The sequence below is a fragment of the Garra rufa genome, chromosome 3, assembly GCF_049309525.1.
Source record: "Garra rufa chromosome 3, GarRuf1.0, whole genome shotgun sequence".
Taxonomy (NCBI): Eukaryota; Metazoa; Chordata; class Actinopteri; order Cypriniformes; family Cyprinidae; genus Garra; species Garra rufa.
In genome coordinates, this window is record NC_133363.1 from 10,210,902 (window position 1) to 10,234,824 (window position 23,923).

General features: G+C 36.6%; 1 protein-coding gene across 2 annotated transcripts in view; it reads right to left on the reverse strand.

Moving 5' to 3' along the window:
• usp47 (ubiquitin specific peptidase 47) overlaps positions 1–23,702 on the reverse strand; it is a 52,892-nt gene extending 29,190 nt beyond the window's left edge. The window contains exons 1-7 of one of the 2 annotated variants that reach the window (XM_073835669.1): positions 23,460–23,702; positions 10,204–10,398; positions 3,583–3,696; positions 1,022–1,175; positions 838–934; positions 531–676; positions 343–422 (exon numbers count right to left, since the gene is read on the reverse strand). In XM_073835669.1, the coding sequence (XP_073691770.1) occupies positions 343–422; positions 531–676; positions 838–934; positions 1,022–1,175; positions 3,583–3,696; positions 10,204–10,398; positions 23,460–23,504 (831 nt within the window). In that variant the 5' untranslated portion in view covers positions 23,505–23,702. Of the gene's footprint in view, positions 1–342; positions 423–530; positions 677–837; positions 935–1,021; positions 1,176–3,582; positions 3,697–3,889; positions 4,017–10,203; positions 10,399–23,459 lie in introns of those variants that run through there. The other variant, XM_073835670.1, reaches the window with a different exon arrangement.
• Between the last annotated feature and the right edge of the window lie 221 nt (positions 23,703–23,923).

The following is a 23,923-nucleotide window of genomic DNA, read 5'->3' on the forward strand; positions in this document are numbered from 1 at the left end:
CAGCTGAATGACTAGTTTTGCCAACTTATCGGCACAAACACAAAGATTTGATTTTTTTTTTTCTACCACAAAGTCTTACAGCCCCAGCTTAGAAGAGAACAATGAGCTGAGTGTAGAAATATGCAAACCCCTGCAGAATTCACTGCATGGCCCCTGACCCACCCAACCCACATCGAATGGGTAAAACTCAGTTGCTGTCCACAAAAAAACTATCAAAAACAGCTAGAAACTGCCTAAAATTCTTTTTATATTACTCAACACAGGGTCCTTTGTCCACATCTAGAGATCTCATTGGCTGTGCATTAGCATCATGTGATGAGGGGTGGGGCTTGCATTTCATACCTGCTCGGTCTGTTTCCACTTCTGCTCAAGCGCATCAAACATGACTCTGCAAAGCTCCTGGACATCATGCTGCTGCCAGGCTGCCAAAACAAACAAGGTAAAGAGTTTCACAGTGATCAAGACTCCTCCTGCTATCTGATAACAGCAGTGCTAAATTTCCCAAAGGGATGTTAAGTGATGCCTCATACCCTCACTGCTGTCCCAGCCAAAGCTGCGGGTGACATCTGTGGTCTCGATGGCGCGCTTCTTACTGGTCTGCAAAAGCACAAACAGCCTCTGGAGCTGGTACGGGATACTGGTGACTGGATCCTCCTCAGGATCCTCAAACTCCCAACTGGTGCAGAAATGTATAGACATAGTTAGGAGGTAAGAGGTGAAGAATGCAAAATATGGAGGAAGCACAGACTAAAAAACAAACTATGATTTAACAATTTTTTGCATTAATGGGTAACTCTTCATATAAACTAGTTATGCAGCTAAACACAGACTACTTACTTGTAGAGTGCATTCCTGAACTCAGGGGTCATGAATAGGGACTGCAGGAGGCTGTTCAGGTAACAGGTCATTGCTTGGTTGACCAAACCAACATAACCTTAAAAGCAAAAGACACAAGGCAAATTAAGCTAGGTTGCAAAGTTGTCATGTTCTTCATGACCAATGCATCTTAAAGGAAGGCTACCTGTTTCTGATTTGTTAAGTATGGAGGAGTATGAGTAACTGGGGCTGCTGTAGTCACTGCTGCAGCCCACAGTCCCGTCCCGTGGTAAGGGTCCGATGAAGCGATCCTGAGAGCTGTCATCAAGACCACTGCTGTCTGCTGTGCCAGATTCATCCTGTACACACATGAATAATGCTAACCATCCCGTTTACTCTATGCATGATACCCCACAAGGTAACAACCTGGATTCCACAGCAAACAGTGGGAATTAAATTGTGAAACAATTTAGAAAACCTTCTAACTGAAGCTTTCTTTGCACTTTTGTCCAATATAAATAAATAAAGATGACAGGATGAACGAAAGCAGAAATGAATGAACAACAGACAGAACAAATGATAGAAGCTATAAAGCTTTATTCTGCACTTTCATGGATGGATGGATGGATGGAACGATAGACGGAACGATAGAACGACAGATAGATAGAACAATAGATAGAACAGATCAAAAGAACGATAGATGGATGGATAGATCAGAAGAACGACAGATAGATAGATAGATGGATAGACGGATGGATAGATTCGAAGAACGACAGACAGATAGATAGAACAATAGTTAGAACAAAAGAACAATCGATAGACAGATAGAACGATAGACAGATAGAACGACAGAATGATAGAAAGAATGATAGACTGATAGATAGACAGATAGAACGATAGACAGATAGAACGACAGAATGATAGACAGAATGATAGACTGATAGATAGACAGATAGATAGACAGATAGATAGACAGAACAGATAGACAGACAGACAGATAGACAGATAGATCAACAGATAGATAGAACAATAGTTAGAACAAAAGAACAATCGATAGATAGACAGAACGATAGACAGATAGAACTATAGACAGCTAGAACGACAGACAGCTAGAACAACAGACAGAATGATAGACTGATAGACAGACAGACAGACAGACAGACAGACAGATAGATAGATCCGAAGAACGACAGAACGACAGACAGATAGACAGATAGATAGACAGATAGATAGACAGATAGACAGATAGATAGAACAATAGTTAGAACAAAAGAACAATCGATAGATAGACAGAACGATAGACAGATAGAACTATAGACAGCTAGAACGACAGACAGCTAGAACGACAGACAGAATGATAGACTGATAGACAGACAGACAGACAGACAGACAGATGGATAGATCCGAAGAACGACAGAACGACAGACAGATAGACAGATAGATAGAACAACAGATAGATAGAACAATAGTTAGAACAAAAGAACAATCGATAGATAGATAGAACGATAGACAGATAGAACGATAGACAGATACAACGACAGACAGAATGTCTGATAGATAGAATGATAGACTGATAGATAGACTGATAGATAGATAGATAGATAGATAGATTGATAGATAGATAGATAGATCCGAAGAACGACAGACAGACAGGCAGATAGATAGATAGACAGATAGATAGATAGAAAGACAAAAAGAACAAGACAAAAAGAACAAAAGACAAAACGAACGATAGAGCGACAGATAGATAGACTGATAGATAGATAGACTGATAGATAGATAGATAGATAGATAGACTGATAGATAGATAGACTGATAGATAGACTGATAGATAGACTGATAGATAGACTGATAGATAGACAGATAGACAGATAGATAGACCGATAGACAGATAGATAGATAGATAGATAGATAGAACGAAAGACAAAAAGAACAAAAGACAAAATGAACGATAGAACGATAGACAGACAGACAGACAGACAGACAGACAGACAGACAGACAGATAGATAGATAGATAGATAGACAGACAGACAGACAGATAGACAGATAGATAGACCGACAGACAGACAGACAGACAGACAGACAGATAGATAGATAGACAGATAGATAGACAGATAGATAGATAGATAGATAGATAGATAGAATGAAAGACAAAAAGAACAAAAGACAAAACGAACGATAGAGCGACAGATAGAACGATAGATAGAACGATAGATAGAACGATAGATAGAACGATAGATGGATAGATAGACAGATAGAACGATAGATAGAACGATAGACAGATAGAACGATAGACAGATAGACAGATAGATAGATAGATAGATAGATAGATAGATAGATAGACAGATAGACAGATAGAACGATAGATAGAACGATAGACAGATAGAACGATAGACAGATAGATAGATAGATAGATAGATAGATAGAACGATAGACAGATAGAACGATAGACAGATAGAACGATAGACAGATAGAACGATAGACAGATAGACAGATAGATAGAACGAAAGACAAAAAGAACAAAAGACAAAACGAACGATAGAGCGACAGATAGAGCGACAGACAGAACGATAGATAGAACGATAGATAGAACGATAGATAGATAGAACGGACGACAGACAGGACGACAGACAGACAAAAAGAACAATGGATGGATGGATAGAACGATAGATAGATTGACCGATAGATAGAACAATAGATCGATAATACTGACACACAATATATAAATTTTTTAACCCAGTTAAACTGCGGATATGGTGACTCACTGAAGCGATCTGAGGCTGCTCCCCGTCCTTGTCCGTAAGCTGCAGGAAATTCCTTTTCCCCGCCTCAAAACCCGACAAAACCAGGGACATCTCACTGGCCTGCTCCAGAGGAGCCTTCAGGTGTAAAGTTGAGACAAAGGAGGAAAACAAAACAGAGATGGGTGAGAATGAAGAGTGAGAGGTAGTGAAAAACAATCGGGACAACAAATGAATATGTGAGACAAGATTCTGTCTGGAACACAATGCAAAGAGCAAGTCAAAACATGCAGAAATATTGTACAAAACCTTCAGAGAGAAAATAATCAACCTGATGTACTGCAGATAACCCACATCATGTCCCAGGATTCAGTTAGTGTGGAAGAAAAGGCTGTGCTACCTAAGGGACAACATGTACTAGCAATTTAGCAACAGGTCTGGACGTACTAATGTTCCGCTGGCGGGGAGAGCGACATGGGTGACGCCAGAAACAGGCCTTAATCCACTGACCTACTCTGAGAGTTACCTGCAGCTACAGGCTCAGCGCTGGGATTAACAAACAATTAGATGGAGAATGGAGCAGAGTCCATGACACATCTCCATCTAATCATAGTGGAGGTGTGGTAAAAACATGAGTCTGATGCTGTCTGTCTGTGTACCTTCAGGTGTGTATTAATCTTGTGTTTGTAATTCATATAAAACATATTATAAATTGTTTGCACTATTAAAGGCTGGAACACACCAATACCTTTTGTCCTGATTGGCAGTCTGGATGAGTTGACACTAAATGTTTGACAAGTTGACAAGATTTCAACAAAAATCGTGCAGTGTATGATGGGCAGAGGTTTTAAAGGTCCCATATTGTCAAAATCGAAATTTCCTGGCTTTCGTCATGATAACTGAGGTCTAGGGGCTATGTAACTACCATATGAGTTTCAAAACAGTCAATCCACAGTAAACTGCACACAGCCTGCTTAAAGTAGCTGTTCATTTTCAGGAGCCGCTGTGACTTCCGTAAAATTGTGACGTCCGATCTACTCAGTCACCGCCTTCAGTCACCACCCCGAACACCAACCACTGTCCCACCCTCCTTTTGTCAAACCCAGACAACATCGCATTCATTCCCAGGGTATATACAGCAATCCTTAAGTTAAATTTACTACTTTTTAATACCTTTTTTACTACCTTCAGAATTTTTTTTAAAACCATCACGACACTGAATTGCAAGTGTTAATCAGCGACCTTTCTATTATTTACACAGATTTTGACATATATAACATACAAAAAAAGAATAGATTTAGAGACTGATGTTGACAACATATTGCACATATTTATTTCACTTAGTAAATAAAAATAAAACAAACTACATAAAATGTGCAATGGAGAGAATGGATAGTTCCAGCACACTGGCTGGCATTCACTGCAAGATCAAGCATTTTAATGTGAATATATCATATTGGAGAGAGTTTTACCGTGCATCCTGCTGTAACCGGAAGAGGTGCGCGCGCTGTTTGAATAACGTTACTGAATGGAGAATGATTGACAGCCGCAGAGGAGGGAAAACGAGTTTCCGTAAACTTTAATGTTGTAAATAGACTTCGGTCCCTCTCTCCGAGCACGCATTCCGTTTTTATGTTTAGTGGATTGCATATGCGACCGAAGAGCGTTAGCTCCCATCTAGTTGCCATGGATGTTTTTTTTACACACCGAACAATAAGCCTGCCTGTTATTCCCTACTACAGGCTTGAGCCAGTCCTTAAACGCTGGGTCGTTCACCCAGCTACCAGAAAACTTGCATTTGCCCATGAAGACGACGATGGTTGTCCAGTCGTTGAAGATATGCCTTGAAGCAAGTCTAAAATAAAACGTAAAGGCGGGCGTACACGGTGCTATTTTTGAGGTCGTACGAGCTCGCATGCGATTTCTTTGGTTATCGGAGGTAATCGTCTCTTCTCGTATGGTCGGGGCTCGTATGGTGTGTGAGAAATTACAGATGAGCAGAGTGCCTTACGAGCACTTCCCGACCTCACGATCATTTTTAAACATGTCAAAAAACTTCGGGAGCTGTCGGATTGAAAACGTGACATGTGTGCTGTTGAACGAGCCGATTTGTTGATCAAACTGGAAATGACCAATCAGAAGCTAAAGAAAAGGAAACCACAGAACAAGATGAACATGACAGCGCCACGGCGACTTGGACTATCAAGAAAGAGGATAAACTCGCTGAACTTTGGCAAGAACAGCGAGCCCTGGCTCTGGGCAAAAGAAAAAATGGGGGTGCTGGGGGTGCAGTGCAGTGATGCGCGGGTTGAGTCATCCAAAAATATTTTTTATGATATTCAGGTCGCGGTCGTTCGGGTCGTTTGAAATAAAGATGCTAATCAAACCTTTGTAATTTATATAGTAGCCTACTTGACAATTTTCTATGAAATACATAGACCTACTATTTATTGGCTGAACAAAATATAGCCCACCTTTTGAATGTTGAGCGTTATTAACTGTTGAATAAATGCTGATGCAGGACAAAATGCCGATTTCCTAACACGTTGAACTGAGCAATGCCATTGCACCATTTTAATAGGCTACTTTTAAACGAATATAGCTCAGTAATGTCTTTTTTTTTGTTCTCTTTCTTTTTGGAATTATTAGACACATTTCACTGTCTTTATTGTCTTTAATTTCCTTAATTATACAATTTCTAGCACTATTTTTAAACAAATATATATAAAATCTCATGTATAGGCCTATGCTTGTTTAAAACCAGGGATTAAAAAAACGATTCCAAGTAAAAACTGTATTTTTTCTTTACATTTCCAGAGAGCGAAAACGAACGAAATCAAATAAATTCAGGCACTATAATTAAATTATTTGTTTGATACAACTATTATAGCTATATAATTAATATATATATAATAATATTATTTAGTCATATTCGTGATTCCTGAATTTATATATGAAAACTTCGTTTTGAAGTGCATTCGATATGTTTGTAAAAGAAAATTCGTTCAGCTGGCCTATTAAATTGATTTAATATTCTTGATAATTTTTAGAGGAAGTTAAAAGTTAAGAAAAAAGGGAATTAGCTTGTGGTCTATATATATTTAGGGCTATAGGCTAATCTTTTCCTTACATTTTATTACACTGTGTAGATCGAAATAAAAAAAAATTATTGATCATATTTAACATCGGAGAATCACCGACATAATTTAGAGTATAGCCTACTTCGAAAATGAAATTTTAATTTAAATCTGTATAAAGGAAAGATAAAATAAATCACAACAAGAAAAATCTGTATTTTTCTTGTAATCAAGAACATTTCTTTTGACAAAATTACCTAATTAATGCCGAATGATGTTTGACAGTGAACGAATCTCCACCGCATATAATCGCTGCTGGGATCGGACGGTACTTCCTGCATGTCTAGCAAAGAGTCACGGCTCATATTTTTTAAATGCAGTAAAGAGATAGACAGAGAGCAGTTGTATTTAACAGTAGCCTACATACACAGTATATTATACACAGCCTTCCTCTCAGAATGCGATTGCCTCGGAAATCGGCAGGTTTTAAAATCGTGCCGTGTACCACTGCGTCCGTAAAAAAAGTCATTCGTGACGTGTGCGTGGCCATACGGTCTTCCGACCGTCCGAATTCGCACCGTGTACGGCCGCCTTAAGCCAGCAACTTCTGTGTTCTGAGATGTTGCCGAACGACCACTGAATATGACGTCAGCATCAAACATAAGTTGAGACGGAGACGAAAGATCTTTGATCATGTCCCCAGATATGCTAAAGCCCATATTTAAACGAACTAACGCGAACGCAGATAGAATTTCAATCAGAATAGGACACCTGATAGTCTGAAAAAATAATACCTAATTTGGAAAAAATAATACCTTTGAGACCACATTTAATACTTTTAATGGCCTTAAATTTGACAATTTTGATTTATCACTTTTTAATAGTTTTTAAAACCCCGCGGATACCCTGATTCCATTGCTGAGCAACAACAACACGAAAACAAGTCGAGAAAACCCTGTTCAGTCGATAGATGTCGAAACTACATCATTGCACAGGCTTCCGAACAACGTTAAAATAAGAGACCTGTGGCACGTCAACTTCAGCCTCTTTCACACAGCCATTCCGGAAAATACACGGATAATGTGTCCCATGATTTGCTACGGAATTGTTTATTTGGTTCATTCACAGTTGTTTTCCGGAATCTGTGCGTGCTTTACACACAACCCATAAAGACATGTGACATTTGTGACAGATGTAATGCGACGCATACATTTCACAAAACTTAAACTAACCTGAACAATCTGTGCTTCAGTGCTGATAGTGAGGAGCTCCCTGATCGCTGCTTCATTCCTCTTTGCACGTATTTTTTCGTTGTGAAGAGTCGCATGATAACGTGCATCATCACTACAACACTGCCTTTATGGTTCTGGCTTTTGTTCACACAGCGCTCGTTCCCGTAATTTTCCAGAATCAGCGCGCATTGTGAAAGGGGCTTTACTAAAGCAACAGTTATGTAGCTTACTGCATTCAGTGTTTGAAAAAGAAAAAAACATTAATGATCATTCCGAAATATCCTGTTGAGTATCAGTAGGCTAGGCTGCAGCATACATGACCCTAGTTACTTGTGATTGGCCTGGCTGTGCGTCACTCACAAAACAACAGGCCAATCAGAAGAGAGGCTCATGAATATTAATGAGACGGGCCAAAATCAAACTGTTTTTGACAGAGCTCCTAAAAAAGGAGCTGTAAAAATATATTGAGATGGATTTTGGCACTTATACCGCAAATATATATTCTTAAGGACATCAACAACTAAAATAAACCTCCAGAAATGTGTACAATATGGGACCTTTAAAGCTTTAGACTCCAGCCAGAAGAGATCAAACATGTTCGATATTGTTCGGCACAACTTGTACATCTGTTACTGTGTGATGCTCAGTTGTTTAGCATATGAAGTGTTTTGTTATCTGTTGTAATTTTGAAAGTCATTTAATGTATTCCAGCCTTAAGTAACCAGAACCTAACCAGCTATTGGGAGCAATTTCAAGTAGTTTGGTCTTACATTTGACAGTACTGGTCGGGTTAAGTTTCAAATACCTACGCAGACCTCTAGTACACCACACAATACAAACCTCCAGTATATGTGAATAATTAACTCATAAGTAGGGCATATTCATTAATTATTACTACCTGGGAGAAGTTGTAAATATAATAAAGATCACTGAATTGTTCCACAAAAAGATACTCATTCAGTATTTCTACTTCAAAATGTCACATTTAATTCAGTGTTGTAATTTTTTATTATAAATAAAAACTTTTCAAAAGCTTCCCGACCCCAATATTTTGAATGGTAGTGTAAATAAATGTATGCACTGTCAATTGATTGAAAATAATTAATCAACCACACATTTTTCTGAAATTAATCATGATTAATTGCAATTAATCCCACCTAACAAAGGCTGGTCTATGTGGTAATATAATACATCGGACAGGACATCTGAAATATGCAAGTAGTAGCAACTTACATGGTCGTTCAATCTAATGTTAATATATAATTATTAAATTTGCCTGTTCACTGTGGCAAGTTTTTTGTGTGCTTTTGAGCGCTTATTAGGCTATGTAGGCAATTAAAGGCTCATTATTATGACTTATATGGTTTATCAATAAACATTTGACTAATAGTCGATTGATGTTTAAAATGAACGACACCTAGTCGACCAGAAAAATCTTTGGTCGAGGGCAGCCCTAGCCTATATTTGTTCTTTGACTATAGAAATCACAGCAGCAGGGTTATTAGGTTATTTGGCTGATATTACTTTAAGAGCTGCCACTGCTACACGTGACATGGATCTGACAGGCATGCTAATAGTTTTATTGGCACTTTAATGTGAAATGACACAGGTTACAGCATGTGGCACTGCATTTGTGCCTGCAAATGAAGCGTGTGAGCTACAAGCACAGTATAACAGCTGACAGGACAGATAAATTCATTTTCTCATCTGACTGCAGTTCACTGTTGTTCTACTCAAGCTCCTCGTCACCTGTACATTTCCTGCGCTCATTTGACTGGCACCTGGTGCTGAAGTTGGAGCACGCGTCTGAAAAGTCTCCCAATTTATGTGAGAGCGAATAAATAAAAACTTCTTGTCAAGAAAATAGATCATTGAATCCTATTAGACCAATAGCATCGCGTTCAAAAATGACCAACGAGTTTCGATATTTTTCCTATTTAAAACTTCACTTTTCTGTATTTATATCGTGTACGAATACCAGCGGAAAATGTGAAGCTGCGCTTTTCTAGCTGATTAGATTAGGAACTACACTTCCATTCTGACGTAATAGTCAAGGAAGTTTGCTGCCATACTATGGCCGAAGCAAGCGGAATAATATCACGCAGCGCCTGAAATTAGTTCCCAGCTAGGTTAGCATTTGCACATGTGCTGCGTGATATTACTGCGGCTCCTTCAGCCATATTACGGCAGCAAACTTCCCTGACTATTACGCCGGAATGGAAGTGTAGTTCCTAATCTTACATTTTCTTTATGCACTATTTTTTTTTCTTTTGATTTCTTTTGGGGAGAAAAATAAGAACTAGAGTTTTTTGCATGTTTTATGGAAGGACTCTCACCATATCGCCAGTGTTGGCCCACGCCAGGCAGAAAGTGCCGTTCACATATCCAGCCTTTTGAGCCACATCTTCATAGAGTTTGTTGACGGTGGTGGAGGCGGGCAGGTTGAGCGTCAGCCTCTCAGTGACGGTCTTGGCATTGGTGGTGTCCTGCACTATACACAGCACCCTCGGCTCCTCCGCTGCACTTTCAATCTGTAAATACACAAACACATAAGGTGAGATTTGTCAAGTGTACTTCAACCAAGCACACATGAGTTTGGGCTCAGCTCCAGTGTTAAGAAAAGCAGTAGGCAAGCAAAAGTGCAACAGTCTGCTTGTGCCATTTATGCGACATCCAAGAAGACACAGTAAGCTAGGAATTATGTACATACTTCAACACTGAACTCAAACAATACAAAGCTACTTAGGTTAGATTTCTGCAATTCACCATGAACAAATCAAGATTACACGACCATGCCTGTGAGCAAACCTGACTAGTAAGTAATCAATAAATATATTGTGGTTCAAACAGTAAACATTCATATTATTAAACATAGTTACACCCAGTTTAATGTAACTGCAAAACTAGCTCAGTAAAGTGACGTTTTGGCTTAACTGTTCAAACGAGGCCACGGTAGGCAGTCAAGGCCATAATGTCGACAGCATGACTGGTGATGGTTGGTTAATTGCAGGTGTTGTTTACAAAGCAAAGCCATGATCTTTTCATATGCTGTCTGAGCGTCTGCTAAAGAACTGATCATGTTACAAAAAGGGCTGACTGGGGATTCCAAGAACGACGCAAGCAAAACATTTCTACGTATATTTTTGACGGGAAAAGCTTTGAAAATAACTTGAGTAGATCGTTTTAAATGAGCTGTACTTTAAAATAATCACCTTTTGAACATTTTAAATTGAGTACTTTCTAAAGATGTGTTTTATAACTTATTAAATATTTCTTCATCACTGTACTTATTGGTTCCAATCCAACTGCCAATGGATAAAATCGAGTTTCTTTCTACATTTTTATTCATGAATATTCCGCACGAGTAAAAATGGGAATCTTTTTTTCATGTTGACTTTATCTACTTTACAGACAATTATATATTTTTTAAACTACATACTCAAATTCTCAGCTTCCAGCTAAATATTACTATCTGGGTGAATCTCATTGAGCTTGTCGAAAAACATCTAGGGAATATTCCAGTCTAAAATGAAAAGATTTTATTATTAAATTTTCTCATTTCATTCTTTTTACTTAAATTCCCATCTGTCTGTAATACTGTCTAGCCCTCAGCTTCATCACAAACCAGCTGATTTTTCCCTGACGTCTTCATTTGCGAGTTAGTGTCGAATGAATCACCATGCTGTAAACACGCACTCATGCAGCACAAACACAGCTACCTGTGAGAACCTCTTTCGCATCTCCTCAAAAATACTCTGCCTGCAACTCCAAAAAATACCCTGATGACAGAACAACAAAAACACACTGTTCAGGAGAAGTCAAACCAGCCCCAAGCGTAAGGCTGAGCATCACGATCTGAGCGGCGCTGATGTCTGATATCTGATATCTGTTAAAGGTCAGTTCGCAGAGGAAGAAAAGAGATCTAGAGGAGAAAATGTGAAGATGCCACTGTAAAAGACACACAGATGTCAACACAAGCAGGGGCATTATCAGATTACAGGGTATTTTTATCAGGGATAATATCGTTAGGTGCTCGCATGAAACAGGTTGGCCTGTACTCGAGCGGCCGGTGTTTATTATGACAAGGTGCAAAGGGCTACAAGATCTGTATCTCAGTGAAGACTTTCAATGACGCAGGGATGGAAGATGGCTATAAAATATTCATGATGCACTATTAGTCAAAAGATTTTCCACAGTAAGATTTTTTATGTTTTTTAAAGAAATCTTTTCTGCTCACCAAGCCTGCATTTATTTGATCCAAACTACAGCAAAACAGTAGAATTTTAAAATATTTTTACTATTCAAAATAACGGTTTTATAAATTAATAATAATAATATAAAATTTGAACAGCAAATCAGCATATCAGAATGATTTCCGAAGGATCATGTGACACTCAAGACTGGAGTAATGATGCTGAAAATGTAGCTTTGATCACAGGAATAAAACACATTTTAAAACGTATTCAAACAGAAAACAGTTATTTGTAAAGTATTTCAAAATGTTACGGATTCTGCTGTACTTTGGATCAAATAAATAAAGGCGTGGTGAGCAGAAAAAAAAACTTACTGTTCAAAAACTTTTGACTGGTAGTGTATATTCATATTTTCTTGTTGATATGTCATTTTAATCACAAAAATATTTTGCGATGATGTGATGTGTTTATCAACACCCAAAAATGTTTACGGTAATTTACAAATTTTAAAATAAATTATTAAAACTATTTAACAGTGTCCACAAAATGTGAAATACTTAAATACTATACGAAAAAATATACAAAAATAATTTTTGAAGCCATTTTTTATTATTATGAGATTTCAGCAGCAGTTTTTATTGTCTATGTCAGATATCCTTTAGAATGAACTAATACACTTGCAAATATGTGTACAAATATTTTAAAATACATATACCTATATTTACTATTCCTTGAGGCTGATGGACAAAACATTGTAAATAAGCTTAATATTCAGAGTTGAGAAATCATATTTTCATTTTTGATATTTTAAAGTAGAATAAAACATGAACAATTATGATTCACTATAAAATTATTTTTAAGATTTAATGTGCACAGCTTGAATTATTATTTTTAATATAATTAAAATTATTATTATTTTTTAAATATAACATTTAATACTCCCTACATTGTCAAAAGGGTTCAAAAGTAGTGCTGTCAAATTGATTAATCGCGATTAATCGCTTCCAAAATAAAAGTTTGTGTTTACATAATATATGTGTGCATATTTAGATGTGATTAATCATGATTAATTTTTGAGAGCACTTAAACATTTTTTAGGGCTGTCAAATGATCAATTGCGATTAATCGCATCTAAAATAAAACTTTGTGTTCACATAATATGTGTGTGTGTGTGTGTGTGTGTGTGTGTGTGTGTGTGTGTGTGTGCTGTGTATATTTATTATGTATATATAAATAAATACACACACACACACACGTATACATGTTAAAAGTATTTGTGTATATATTTACTAATAAAATATATAATTAGTTTATAATCTAAATTTTATATATATATATATATATATATATATATTAGGGCCGGGACTTTAACGCGTTAATTTAGATTAATTAATTACACAAAAATAACGCGTTAAATTTTTTTAACGCATTTTAATCGCACTAAGTTTTGCACCGCGGAACGTTTCTCACTGGATGAGATTAGGCGGACCGATTATACTGGAGCACAAACTAGCGTTCAGACAAGCCAAAGACGTCCGTCCTAAATAGTATTGTATGTCCCAAATCGTAGTATGTTTAAAAAGTATTCCAAAGATTCCCGGATGGTCTACTACTTAACGATCAATGCACACTTTTAACTGCTAATATTGCCCGCAACACACTGCGCCGTGAACGAGGATTCGATTAGAACTACAAACACGCATAAAAAGTGTTAAAAAACTACAAACATGGAGGATATACGCGACCAACGGACAGGTAGAGAAAGGGGTTTGAGTGATAATTAAATAATCAGTGTGTAACCTGATAAAAACTATTTTTTAAATGTTATCCGCATTATATTCCATGTGCAGCAACTTTTATAATGATAGGTTTGGTCATTAACGTTTAAATGCATAATTAAGCAAACACAAGAGCAGAGTTCTCGGAATGAAAGACTCGTTAAAGAACGTGCCTCTTGCTACATTTAATGGCAATATTGTACTGGTCTGGTGGACTTGGTTGAATTTTTTTTAATATATACACATGCATTTGTGTGCATTTATATATACATAATAAATATACAATAAATAATAAATGTACAATAAATGTAGTGCTATCAAATCGATTAATCGCAATTAATCGCATCCAAAATAGAAGTTTGTGTTTACATATTAAATGTGTGTGTACTGTTTATATTTATATGTATGTATACACATACAAACACACACATATACACACGCACGTATATATTTGGATGCAATTACTCGAGATTAATCAATTTGATTTGACCTTTGATTGAACCTTTCCATGTTCTTCCTTATTAATATATATACACATGTTTGTATTATATATATATATATGTGTGACCCTGGACCACAAAACCAGTCTTAAGTCGCTGGGGTATATTTGTAGCAATAGCCAAAAATACATTGTATGGGTCAAAATTATTGATTTTTCTTTTATGTCAAAAATCATTAGGAAATTAAGTAAAGATCATGTTCCATGAAGATTTTTTGTAAAATTCCTACTGTAAACCTATCAAAATGTAATTTTTGATTAGTAATATGCATTGCTAAGAACTTAATTTGGACAACTTTAAAGGTGATTTTCTCAGTATTTAGATTTTTTGCACCCTTAGATTTCAGATTTTCAAATAGATGTATCTCGGCCAAATATTGTCCTATCCTAACAAACCATACATCAATAGAAAGCTTATTTATTGAACTTTCATATGATGTATATATCTCAGTTTTGTAAAATTTAACCTTATGACTGGTTTTGTGGTCCAGGGTCACATATGACAAAATTATATTTATTTTTAAGGTATGTCGCCCACCGCGCAGTCTCACGCTGTAGCTACATGTACACTGCTACGCACTGGGACTAAGCAGCCCGGCTGCAACACACTTCCAGGCGTAGGTTCCCAGGTTGGATGCAGTCCTGAGTTGTAATTTAGCTCATGCTCTGGTCCCGTGGGGGTGTGATAAAAACGGTGAGCTTGTGGTGCGACGCGGATGACATCAATAGCTGAAGTGAACAAAGATTCCTACCTGGCACACAGATGCCAGCTGATGGAAAAAGAGACAGAGAGACACAGAGAGAGAGAAAGAGAGAGAGGGGCCACTGGGGCCTCAGATCCTGCTTAGCATTTTCAGTCCCTTTGAACACTATCAGAGCACCTGAATCAAAGGCCCAAACCAGCGCCTGATTATTATTCAGGGAAATTCCATGCAATGTTTGTATAGGTTGACTTTAAAGAGAAAGTCACCCAACCTGCTTTTATTCTACACAGTAGTGCAGAACAAAGTGATGACTGACAGTAAAGGTGGATGTTAGCCCAACTAAGCCACTTTTGTTTACCTGGTGACATCTGCATTCCTTTTAAAGAATGTGACGTGGGCAGCAAATCATCTAAACACGAAAACTACAGAGGTGATCACTCATCAGGTAACTTGGGTAAATGCAGCACTTTGGTTTCATTAACTGTTTCAACGACGACATCCGACTAGTTTTGGAGTGATGTACACTACAATTCAAAAGTTTGGGGTCAGTACACGTTTTAAATGAAATAAAGAATCGTTTTATGCTCATCAAGACTGCGTTTACTTTATTTAAAACAGTTGAAAATAATTTTATTTAAATATTTTAAAAGGAATGTTAAAATGTAAATATTCTCAGCATTATTACTACAATCTTCAGTGTCACATGATCCTTCAGAAATCATAATTTGGTACATGATTTGGTACTCAAGAAACATTTCTGATTATTATCAAATGTTAAAAAACGTTTTTGCTTCTTAATAAATTTGTTTATAAGAACAACATTTATTTTAAGTGGAATTTGTAACATTACAAATGTCTTTACTGTAACTTTTGATCATTTTAATGCATCCTTGCTGAATAAAATCTTTGTTACCCAGGGCTTGACATTAAGCTTTGACATGTGCTTGTCCTTCGGACAAGTAAATACTTGTCCGAGGCAAAAAAGAGCCTTTTTTTGGTCGTAAATTAATCTATTCTGAAGCAATAGTCTCATCACTGCTCTATAAGGTCTTACTTTAATCAGAATATTTGTAATATTTGCCTTAAATTGATTTCTAGGACACTTTTTAACTTTATTTTCCTAACCTTACTAAATGCGTCATCATTTACATTAAATTCTGACATTTTATCAATACATTCAATTAGAATAATTAGACTCTGTATGGTTACCATTCAGATTAAATCAGTATCAACGAACTCCATCTTTCCACTGCACAGGAAAAACTCAGTCTGCATCGAAAATGCTATTTAAATGTATTTACTTAGACTGTTTAATGAAGATAAATGGTTCCAAAAAATGCATTTACACAGTAAAATTGCAAATATATAAATAATGTTATAAGATTAATGTTGTACATTTTTTAACATATAAATCTAAAATGAGAAAAAAATGCCATACTTTTAAATATGAAACCGAACCACCAATAGGTGGCAGTCGGACAAGTAAAATTTTCTTTCACTTGCCCATTCACAAAATCCACTTGTCCCAGACAAGCGGACAAGCGTTAATGTCGAGCCCTGTTACCTATTGTAAAAATCGATAATTTATGATAATAAGAAATAAATCATGTTAATGTCATAAAACACTGAATTAAGACCTTTTTTTTTTTTTACAGAAAATGCATTGATATGCTATAAGGTGTGGTTTAAATAATTTTTAGAGTATTATTACTAAGAGTTTGTTTAACCAGATGCACACTTGTTGCATTGTGTCTAAGAACAGATCTTAACCATGATAATTCTCAGCTGCCTTATTAATATTAATATAAATGAAAATCAAATTTGAATACACTACTGGTCAAAAGTTTTTGAACAGTACACTTTTTTTAAAGCCTGCATTTATTTGACCCAAAATACAGAAAAAGCTGTTATATTGTGAAAAATTTTACTATTTAATATAACTGCTTTCTATTTAAATATATAATTAAAAATGTAATTTATTCCTGTGATCAAAGCTAAATTTTCGGCAACATTTTTCCAGTCTTAAAAAGCTTTTGTAATATTATACACTATAATGGAGGGGGGGGGGGGTCAAGGATGCTTTAAATTGATCAAAAGTGATAATAAAAACATTTATAATGTTACAAAAGATTTCTATTTCAGCTACCTTCAGTTAATCAAAGAAACCTGAAAAAAATTCTACTCGGCTGTTTTCAACATTATAATAATAAAAAAGTTTTTGAGCAGCAAATGGGAATATTAGAATGATTTCTGAAGGATCATGTGAATGGAGTAATGATGCTAAAAATTCAGCTTTAAAAATTACAAGAATAAATTACACTTTCAAATATATTCAAATAGAAAACAGTTATTTTAAATAGTAAAAATATTTCAAAATTGCACTGTTTTGGCTGTACTTCAGATCCAATAAATGCAGGCTTGGTGAGCAAAAGAGACTTCTTTTAAAAGAACTGGTAGAGCAGATGACTAAATTCACCAACCATTCCAGACCCAAAAACCAGACCTATGGGATATGTACTTTGGGAAAAAAAAAAAAAAAAAAAAAAAAAAAAAAAAAAGCAAGTGAGGACTTAATACAAAAATGTGCCTCACCCTGCTGGGCATGAGTCACCCTCAAGCCTTCTGTCAAACGGCTTAATTACTTTTAGCAGGTGGTCCTTTGAAACAGCCAGCAGACCCTACAACCACGCATCATAATAGGAGCTACGCATAAGCCGATTTTGACCCGAAAGACACTACACTTCAAAAGCTATTGTGAAAGTTTACTGGCTTTATGTTTTGACTTCCTGCTTGCTAGAATGCTAAACATTCCTCTTCTATCTAAAGGCAGCAGTTGTTCTTTGGGCCAGGCCTCTGTGTGGCACTGGGACAGTTGGAAATTTTGAGATACACTACCAGTCAAAAGTTTTTCCACAGTAATGTAATGTTAAAGAAGTCTCTTCTGCTTACCAAGCCTGCATTTATTTGATCCAAAGTACAGCAAAAACAGTACAATTGTATATTTTAACTATTTTAAATAACTGTTTTCTATTTTAATTAATGTAATTTATTATAAAGACTTGACTACTGAAAATTTAGCTTTGCTCACAAGAATTAATTACATAAATTAAAATAGAAAACAATACTTCAACACTTTCTAGAACAAATAAATGCAGGCTTGGTGAGCAGAAGAGACTTCTTTTAAAAACATGAAAAATCTGGTAGTTTAAGTGCAGAGAGTCTGAAGTAGGAACATTAAATCTGAAATAATAGCTACAGCGAAATCATTACAAGAAGCTGTCCTGACAGGACGCATGCTGACATTGGACGGTCTTGATTACTAAGAGCCCATCCTGAGCAGATTAAAACGAGCCAATCTGACAATGAAGAGGGAGAGAGAGAGCTCAGCATCGCTGACCAGCAATTTAGGGGTCCCAGCAACTGCAGCCACAAATTGGCCTACATCTGATGTTATTTGGTTTGATGTGATGTGATTTACACTACTTGAACTGCAGGAACGCCATTCTTGGCGCAACATGAGGTTGAAGGTACAAGGGTAACTTTTAGGGCTGCAAGATTTGGGGGGGGAATAGATTTTTCTGCTATTAAATTTGGTTTTGGTTAAGTACAAACTAGGGCTGGGCGATTAATCGAAAAGTAATCGAAATCGACATTCAGAACCTATAATCGATCAAATTTTTCCAGGTCAATTATTTCAATTACTTTCCCTTTAAAAACATTACTGCGTGTAGAGTCAGGTGACCCCGCTCCGTTACGTTACGTTATTCCTCCGACATGTCGATGGAGAGCTTAAGCAGTATTTATACAGTAAAAAGTATTTACAGGATATACAAGAGTAATTTTATTTAGAAGAGATTATTATTTTCTACTTTTAATATTTATTATTATTTTATAAATAATTTATTTTGTTTCCAAAAGTGCAAGTTATTTATTTTCACTAATTTAAGAAAAATGTGACTTTTCGTTTTAAGCAATGTGTGCTTTAATTTCAGTTGTTCAACACTGATGTTCAATAAATAATCATAGATAGTAGATAGTGTGTGCACCCTTCATTCAAAAATCTCTCACTTGTAATATGTGCGCATATTTACTGTACAAAACTTGTCAGTGAACTATGAGGGCAACAAAATAAATATTATTTAAATATAATTAAATATAATTTTATTAATGAATAAAATAATTGTTCATTAATCGTAATCGGGTTAAAATGTTCAATTAATCGAGATTTTGATTTTAGGCCAAATTGCCCAGCCCTAGTACAAACTCAAGAGCTGACACAAAGATGGAGCTCAAGTTGGGGATGGGACAATACGCCTAACTCCCGATTCAATACTATCATGATACTTGGGCGCCGACACGATATGTATTGCGAGATTTTTTTGGGGTTTTTCGATTCTACCATTTTAGTGATGTTTAGTCATGTTTTCCCAGCAAAACAAATTTGACTTTGTTTACAGCAAAGTATATTTTTGATCATCCCATAAAAAAAAAAAAACATGCAAATTGGATCATTTTAGAGCTTTAAAGTGCTGGAAATAGTTATGTTAAATGCTGGAAAGTCATTAAAAAGGTGCAAATGAATAATGTATTATTATTTCTACCACAACACCATGGTTATAGTTAGCATACTTCTGGTTTTCTGACGTAAGTCAGCGCTGTTTATAACAGAATTCTGGGGCAGAATTTGAATGATTCTCACTAGATCTTGCAGCAACTGTTTTCATTGTGTGGCAAACTTAAACACTTATTAATGGATCTCGCAGCACTGTGCAGTAACAGTGTCGCAAAATCAACTTGGCTCCCGAGGAAAGCGGTTTTGAGCTCGGACAAGACTGTTTGCTTTGCGGCCCGCCCTGCACAGCTAAAATGATGCACGGCTTAGTTTTGCTTTCGTCTCGTTTGTCGTTTGATGTCATATGGAACAGAAATGGCAGTGCTTATGAGTTAAACAACACATCGGTCGCGCCAGTGCGACCGCTCACAAAAATTAGTCCCACCGGCAGTAAAAATGGTCGCAAAACTTCTGGAGCCCTGAGAGAGCAGATGGCTCTGCATGCTTTCAAATTGCTCTCACAGTACTTTGGTTGTCTTACGCCGATTGTCTGCGCGGTGCTGCTTAAAGTGCAACACATTTATACATTTCGCCCTTCGTTGGAATAAAAGCGGTAACTTCTTGGATTTTGGTTTTATTTCGATTAATTGTGTAGCTCCAGTCCCATGGTAATAGTGGTGTACTGTGATCCCATGGACCTTTGTGACAGCAGTCTACATCATTCAGCACTGGCACAGGATAAATGCCACAACTATGTGAAAGAAAAGGCCCAGTGTGCTTTGAAGGTAATCTGGTTACACTGGAGATAAAATATAACTATAAACTTTAGTGCTGACTAATCAATGATTTCCAGCAGGCGTTGTCACAACCCAGAGGAAGAGCGTGGGAGTGTCGCATCCCGCTATAAAAGACAGAGACAGATTCATGTGGTAATTGGCGTGGAGCTAGTGAAGGTCATGTTAATCCTGCAGACCAATTTACAGGATCAAATAGGATCAAACAGACTCATTCATTTCAAGCTAAAGTCAATAGTCTTTTTTTATTGTCGTTATGTGTTTGAATAGATTAATCCTGCTCTGAATTTAGACGGAATCCCTGACGCACTGGCTGTCTAACCCATGAATTTAATCACTGACAGTAACAACCACATAAAGAGCCAAAATAAAGACACTGATCATAAGTGTTTTTATCAGATATTGTTACATTTCTTGTTTTCACGACTCGTCATCAATCGGCCATGTTGGGGGCATCGAACAAAACGCTAATTTTGCTGAACGTTGCTGCTGAAAATTATTGTCATGTTTTGGGCTGTACTGATCAGCAGGACCAGGAAAAACATTTGGAGTACTATAGACTGCCAAAAGTTGTAACAAATCAAGCACAAGAGTGCTAAAACTGTCTGAGGAACAAAGGCTTTCGTGGTTGGCCAAACTCATCCAGGATTTCCAGGGCAAGAATCTTGACTCAATTTGTGTTTGCTCTTATCATTTACAGTCAGGTAGGTGAAATATTAGGACAGTGGTTTTCAATCCTGGTCTTGGGGACCCACTGCTCTGCACATTTTGTATGTATACCTTATCTAACACACTCTGTTAAGTACATGGATCTCTCTCCTAATGAGCTGATGATCTGTATTAGGTGTGTTAAATAAGAGAGACACACAAAATGTGCAGAGCAGTGGGTCCCCAGGACCAGGATTGAAAACCACTGTATTAGGATAATATCTTAATTAATACTGCACATACAGATCTTTTCCACCTATTAACTTAGTTTGTAAAAACACTGTGCCCTTGCCTGCTTACTAAGTGTTTCTATATATGATTTAGCAGCTACATGTTTTTTTCATGGGTTAGGCAGCATGAATTGGCAGGGCAACATATTCAAGGTACATTAACCGTGTAGTCCGTGCTGTTGTTTACATCAGAGTAAAGCCAGTATGGCCGCGCATCCGGGTAACTGACCAAATTGTGACACAAGTACAAACTCTCTATACCGTTGGCATTCAGCTAATGCACATTTCATTTAAGCAAGTCTTTGAATCTTCAATAAACATTTAATTTCACAAACACTGCAAACAAATCCTGCTTTATGTTCTAAAATGTGCATTTGTCATCATGTTTTTAATTTGTCAAAAATTCTGTTTCAGTCCTTAAAAATGCTATCTAAAGCAGTAATCGTCATTTTAAATAGATTAATAAATAAACACTGGTTTAAGACTTTTTTCTATTTTTTAAAAGCTACTACTAGTCATTATTTATTTTTATTGCCATGCCAGCATCTAACGCTCTCTTAAATGATTACTCCACTTCTAAAATAAAAATTTCCTCATAGTTTCCTCACCCCTATGTCATCTAAGATATTCATGTCTTTCTTTGTTCAGTCACAAAGAAATTACGTTTTTTGACAACATTCCAGGTTTTTTCTCCATATAGTGGACTTCAGTGGTGCTCATCGGATAGAAGGTTAAAAATGCAGTTTTAACAAAGCTTCAAAGGACTCTAAACGACCCCAGCCGAGGAATAAGGGTCTCATCTAGCTAAACGATCTGTCATTTTCTTTACAAATCATATTTATACACTTAACAACAAATGCTTATCACTAGATAAGACTCTTATTCCTTGGCTGGGATTGTGTTGAGCTCTTTGAAGCCGCACTGAAACTGCATTTTTAACCTTTAATCCGTGGAGCGCCACTATTTGGAAAAAAAAATCCTGAAATGTTTTTCTCAAAAAACAATTTCTTTGCGACTAAAGAAAGACATGGGGGTGAGCAACTTATCAGGAAATTGTTATTTTGGAAGTGAAGTAATCCTTTAATGGCAAAAACAAGAGTTGCACAAATACAAGAGTTACATAAACACAAAATAAAAACTAAGCAAACACTTAAAATTACAAGTTTTTTTTTTAATTAAATATATGATAAAAACAAGTCTGTAAATATTATGTAAAATAAATTAGTGTTATTTACTGCACTTAAAAATTAATTCAAATGTGTGCTATTATACCTGTCTGCTTTATATTGGCCATCAAATTTATCAGCCGCTTGTTTTCACTAACATGTACTGTAATGTAATATTCTTTTAAATACCATAATACTTGTCATAAACTATTTCTAGATATTACTATTTTAAGCATTCTATAAATACAGCCTGTACTTGCTTATACTACAGTTGAATACTTTTAACTGAATGGACATTTAATCCAAAATGAGTTATTTATGAGTTAGAATGAATACTAATAAATAATCATCCTAATAGTTGATGGTTCAAAAGTCTTACTGGACATTATTAAGATCTAATGTGGATTCAATCTGAAATGGTGTATTTGGTCTGAATTGATCAAAATAGGTTGCCAGGTGAAATAGTTCTTGTGTGTTGACATTACACAGCCTTTTAGAACTGAAAATATAAAGCAGTCCTCAAATACCTGAATTATGAATCTAATCTGAATCGTGTCCATGAGTGAAGTAATGTGGATTAAACCAAGCAGTCTAATCTGTGCTGCTAACATAAACTATGGCGCACACTTCAGCACCTCCCTGAACTCACTCCAGCAGGACACTTTACAGGCTGTGTGAAAAGTAAACAGTCGGACGGCACACATGACAACACATTATCCGGCTTATTAATCACATAAATCACCGGACTCGAGTGGTTATGAACGTATTTAATCTGCTGGAAAGACTTGTTGACTAATAGTTAGCTGAGCTGCTGCTAACACTTTCATGCTAGCCGCTGAACTCAACACTGACACGCACTTTCATGTCTCCCCCCGCATTTATCTAAACGCGAGTCTCTGGCCCATGGGTCAATTTATAGAGTTGTAGTGTGATTTCTGTGTGTTATTTTGAGGTCGATCCTCACTCACCTCTTTGGGCACAAGCTGCTTTTCTTCGCTGGGCACCATTTCCATCTGATCATCCAGTTGCGGTCCGCTGTCAACAGGAGCTCTGCGAGTCGCTTTGGGACACCATTCTGAGTGTGTTAGGCAAAACGAGGCGATGTCGCAAAAACAACTTTTGGGCTAAATGGCCCGTAATCCAGTTTAATCTGTGTTACTTTCTTTCTGCTTGGACTGTGAGCAAAAACAGCAATCAATGGAGGAAAAATGGCCGCCACGCACTTTCGCGAGATTTCACATCAATCTGCGTCACTTCCGACAACACTCTGTCTGTGTACATTATAAAACAGCTGAAAGTGTAAACTGCCAGTTTGTGAAATGAAAATATTGTGATGTAACGCGACACTTGATGCATGATAGTTATGAAATTTAAAGCTTGTGCTGAGAACAAACTTCAACCTTTTGATTAAAGTCTGCTGTCATTATATAAC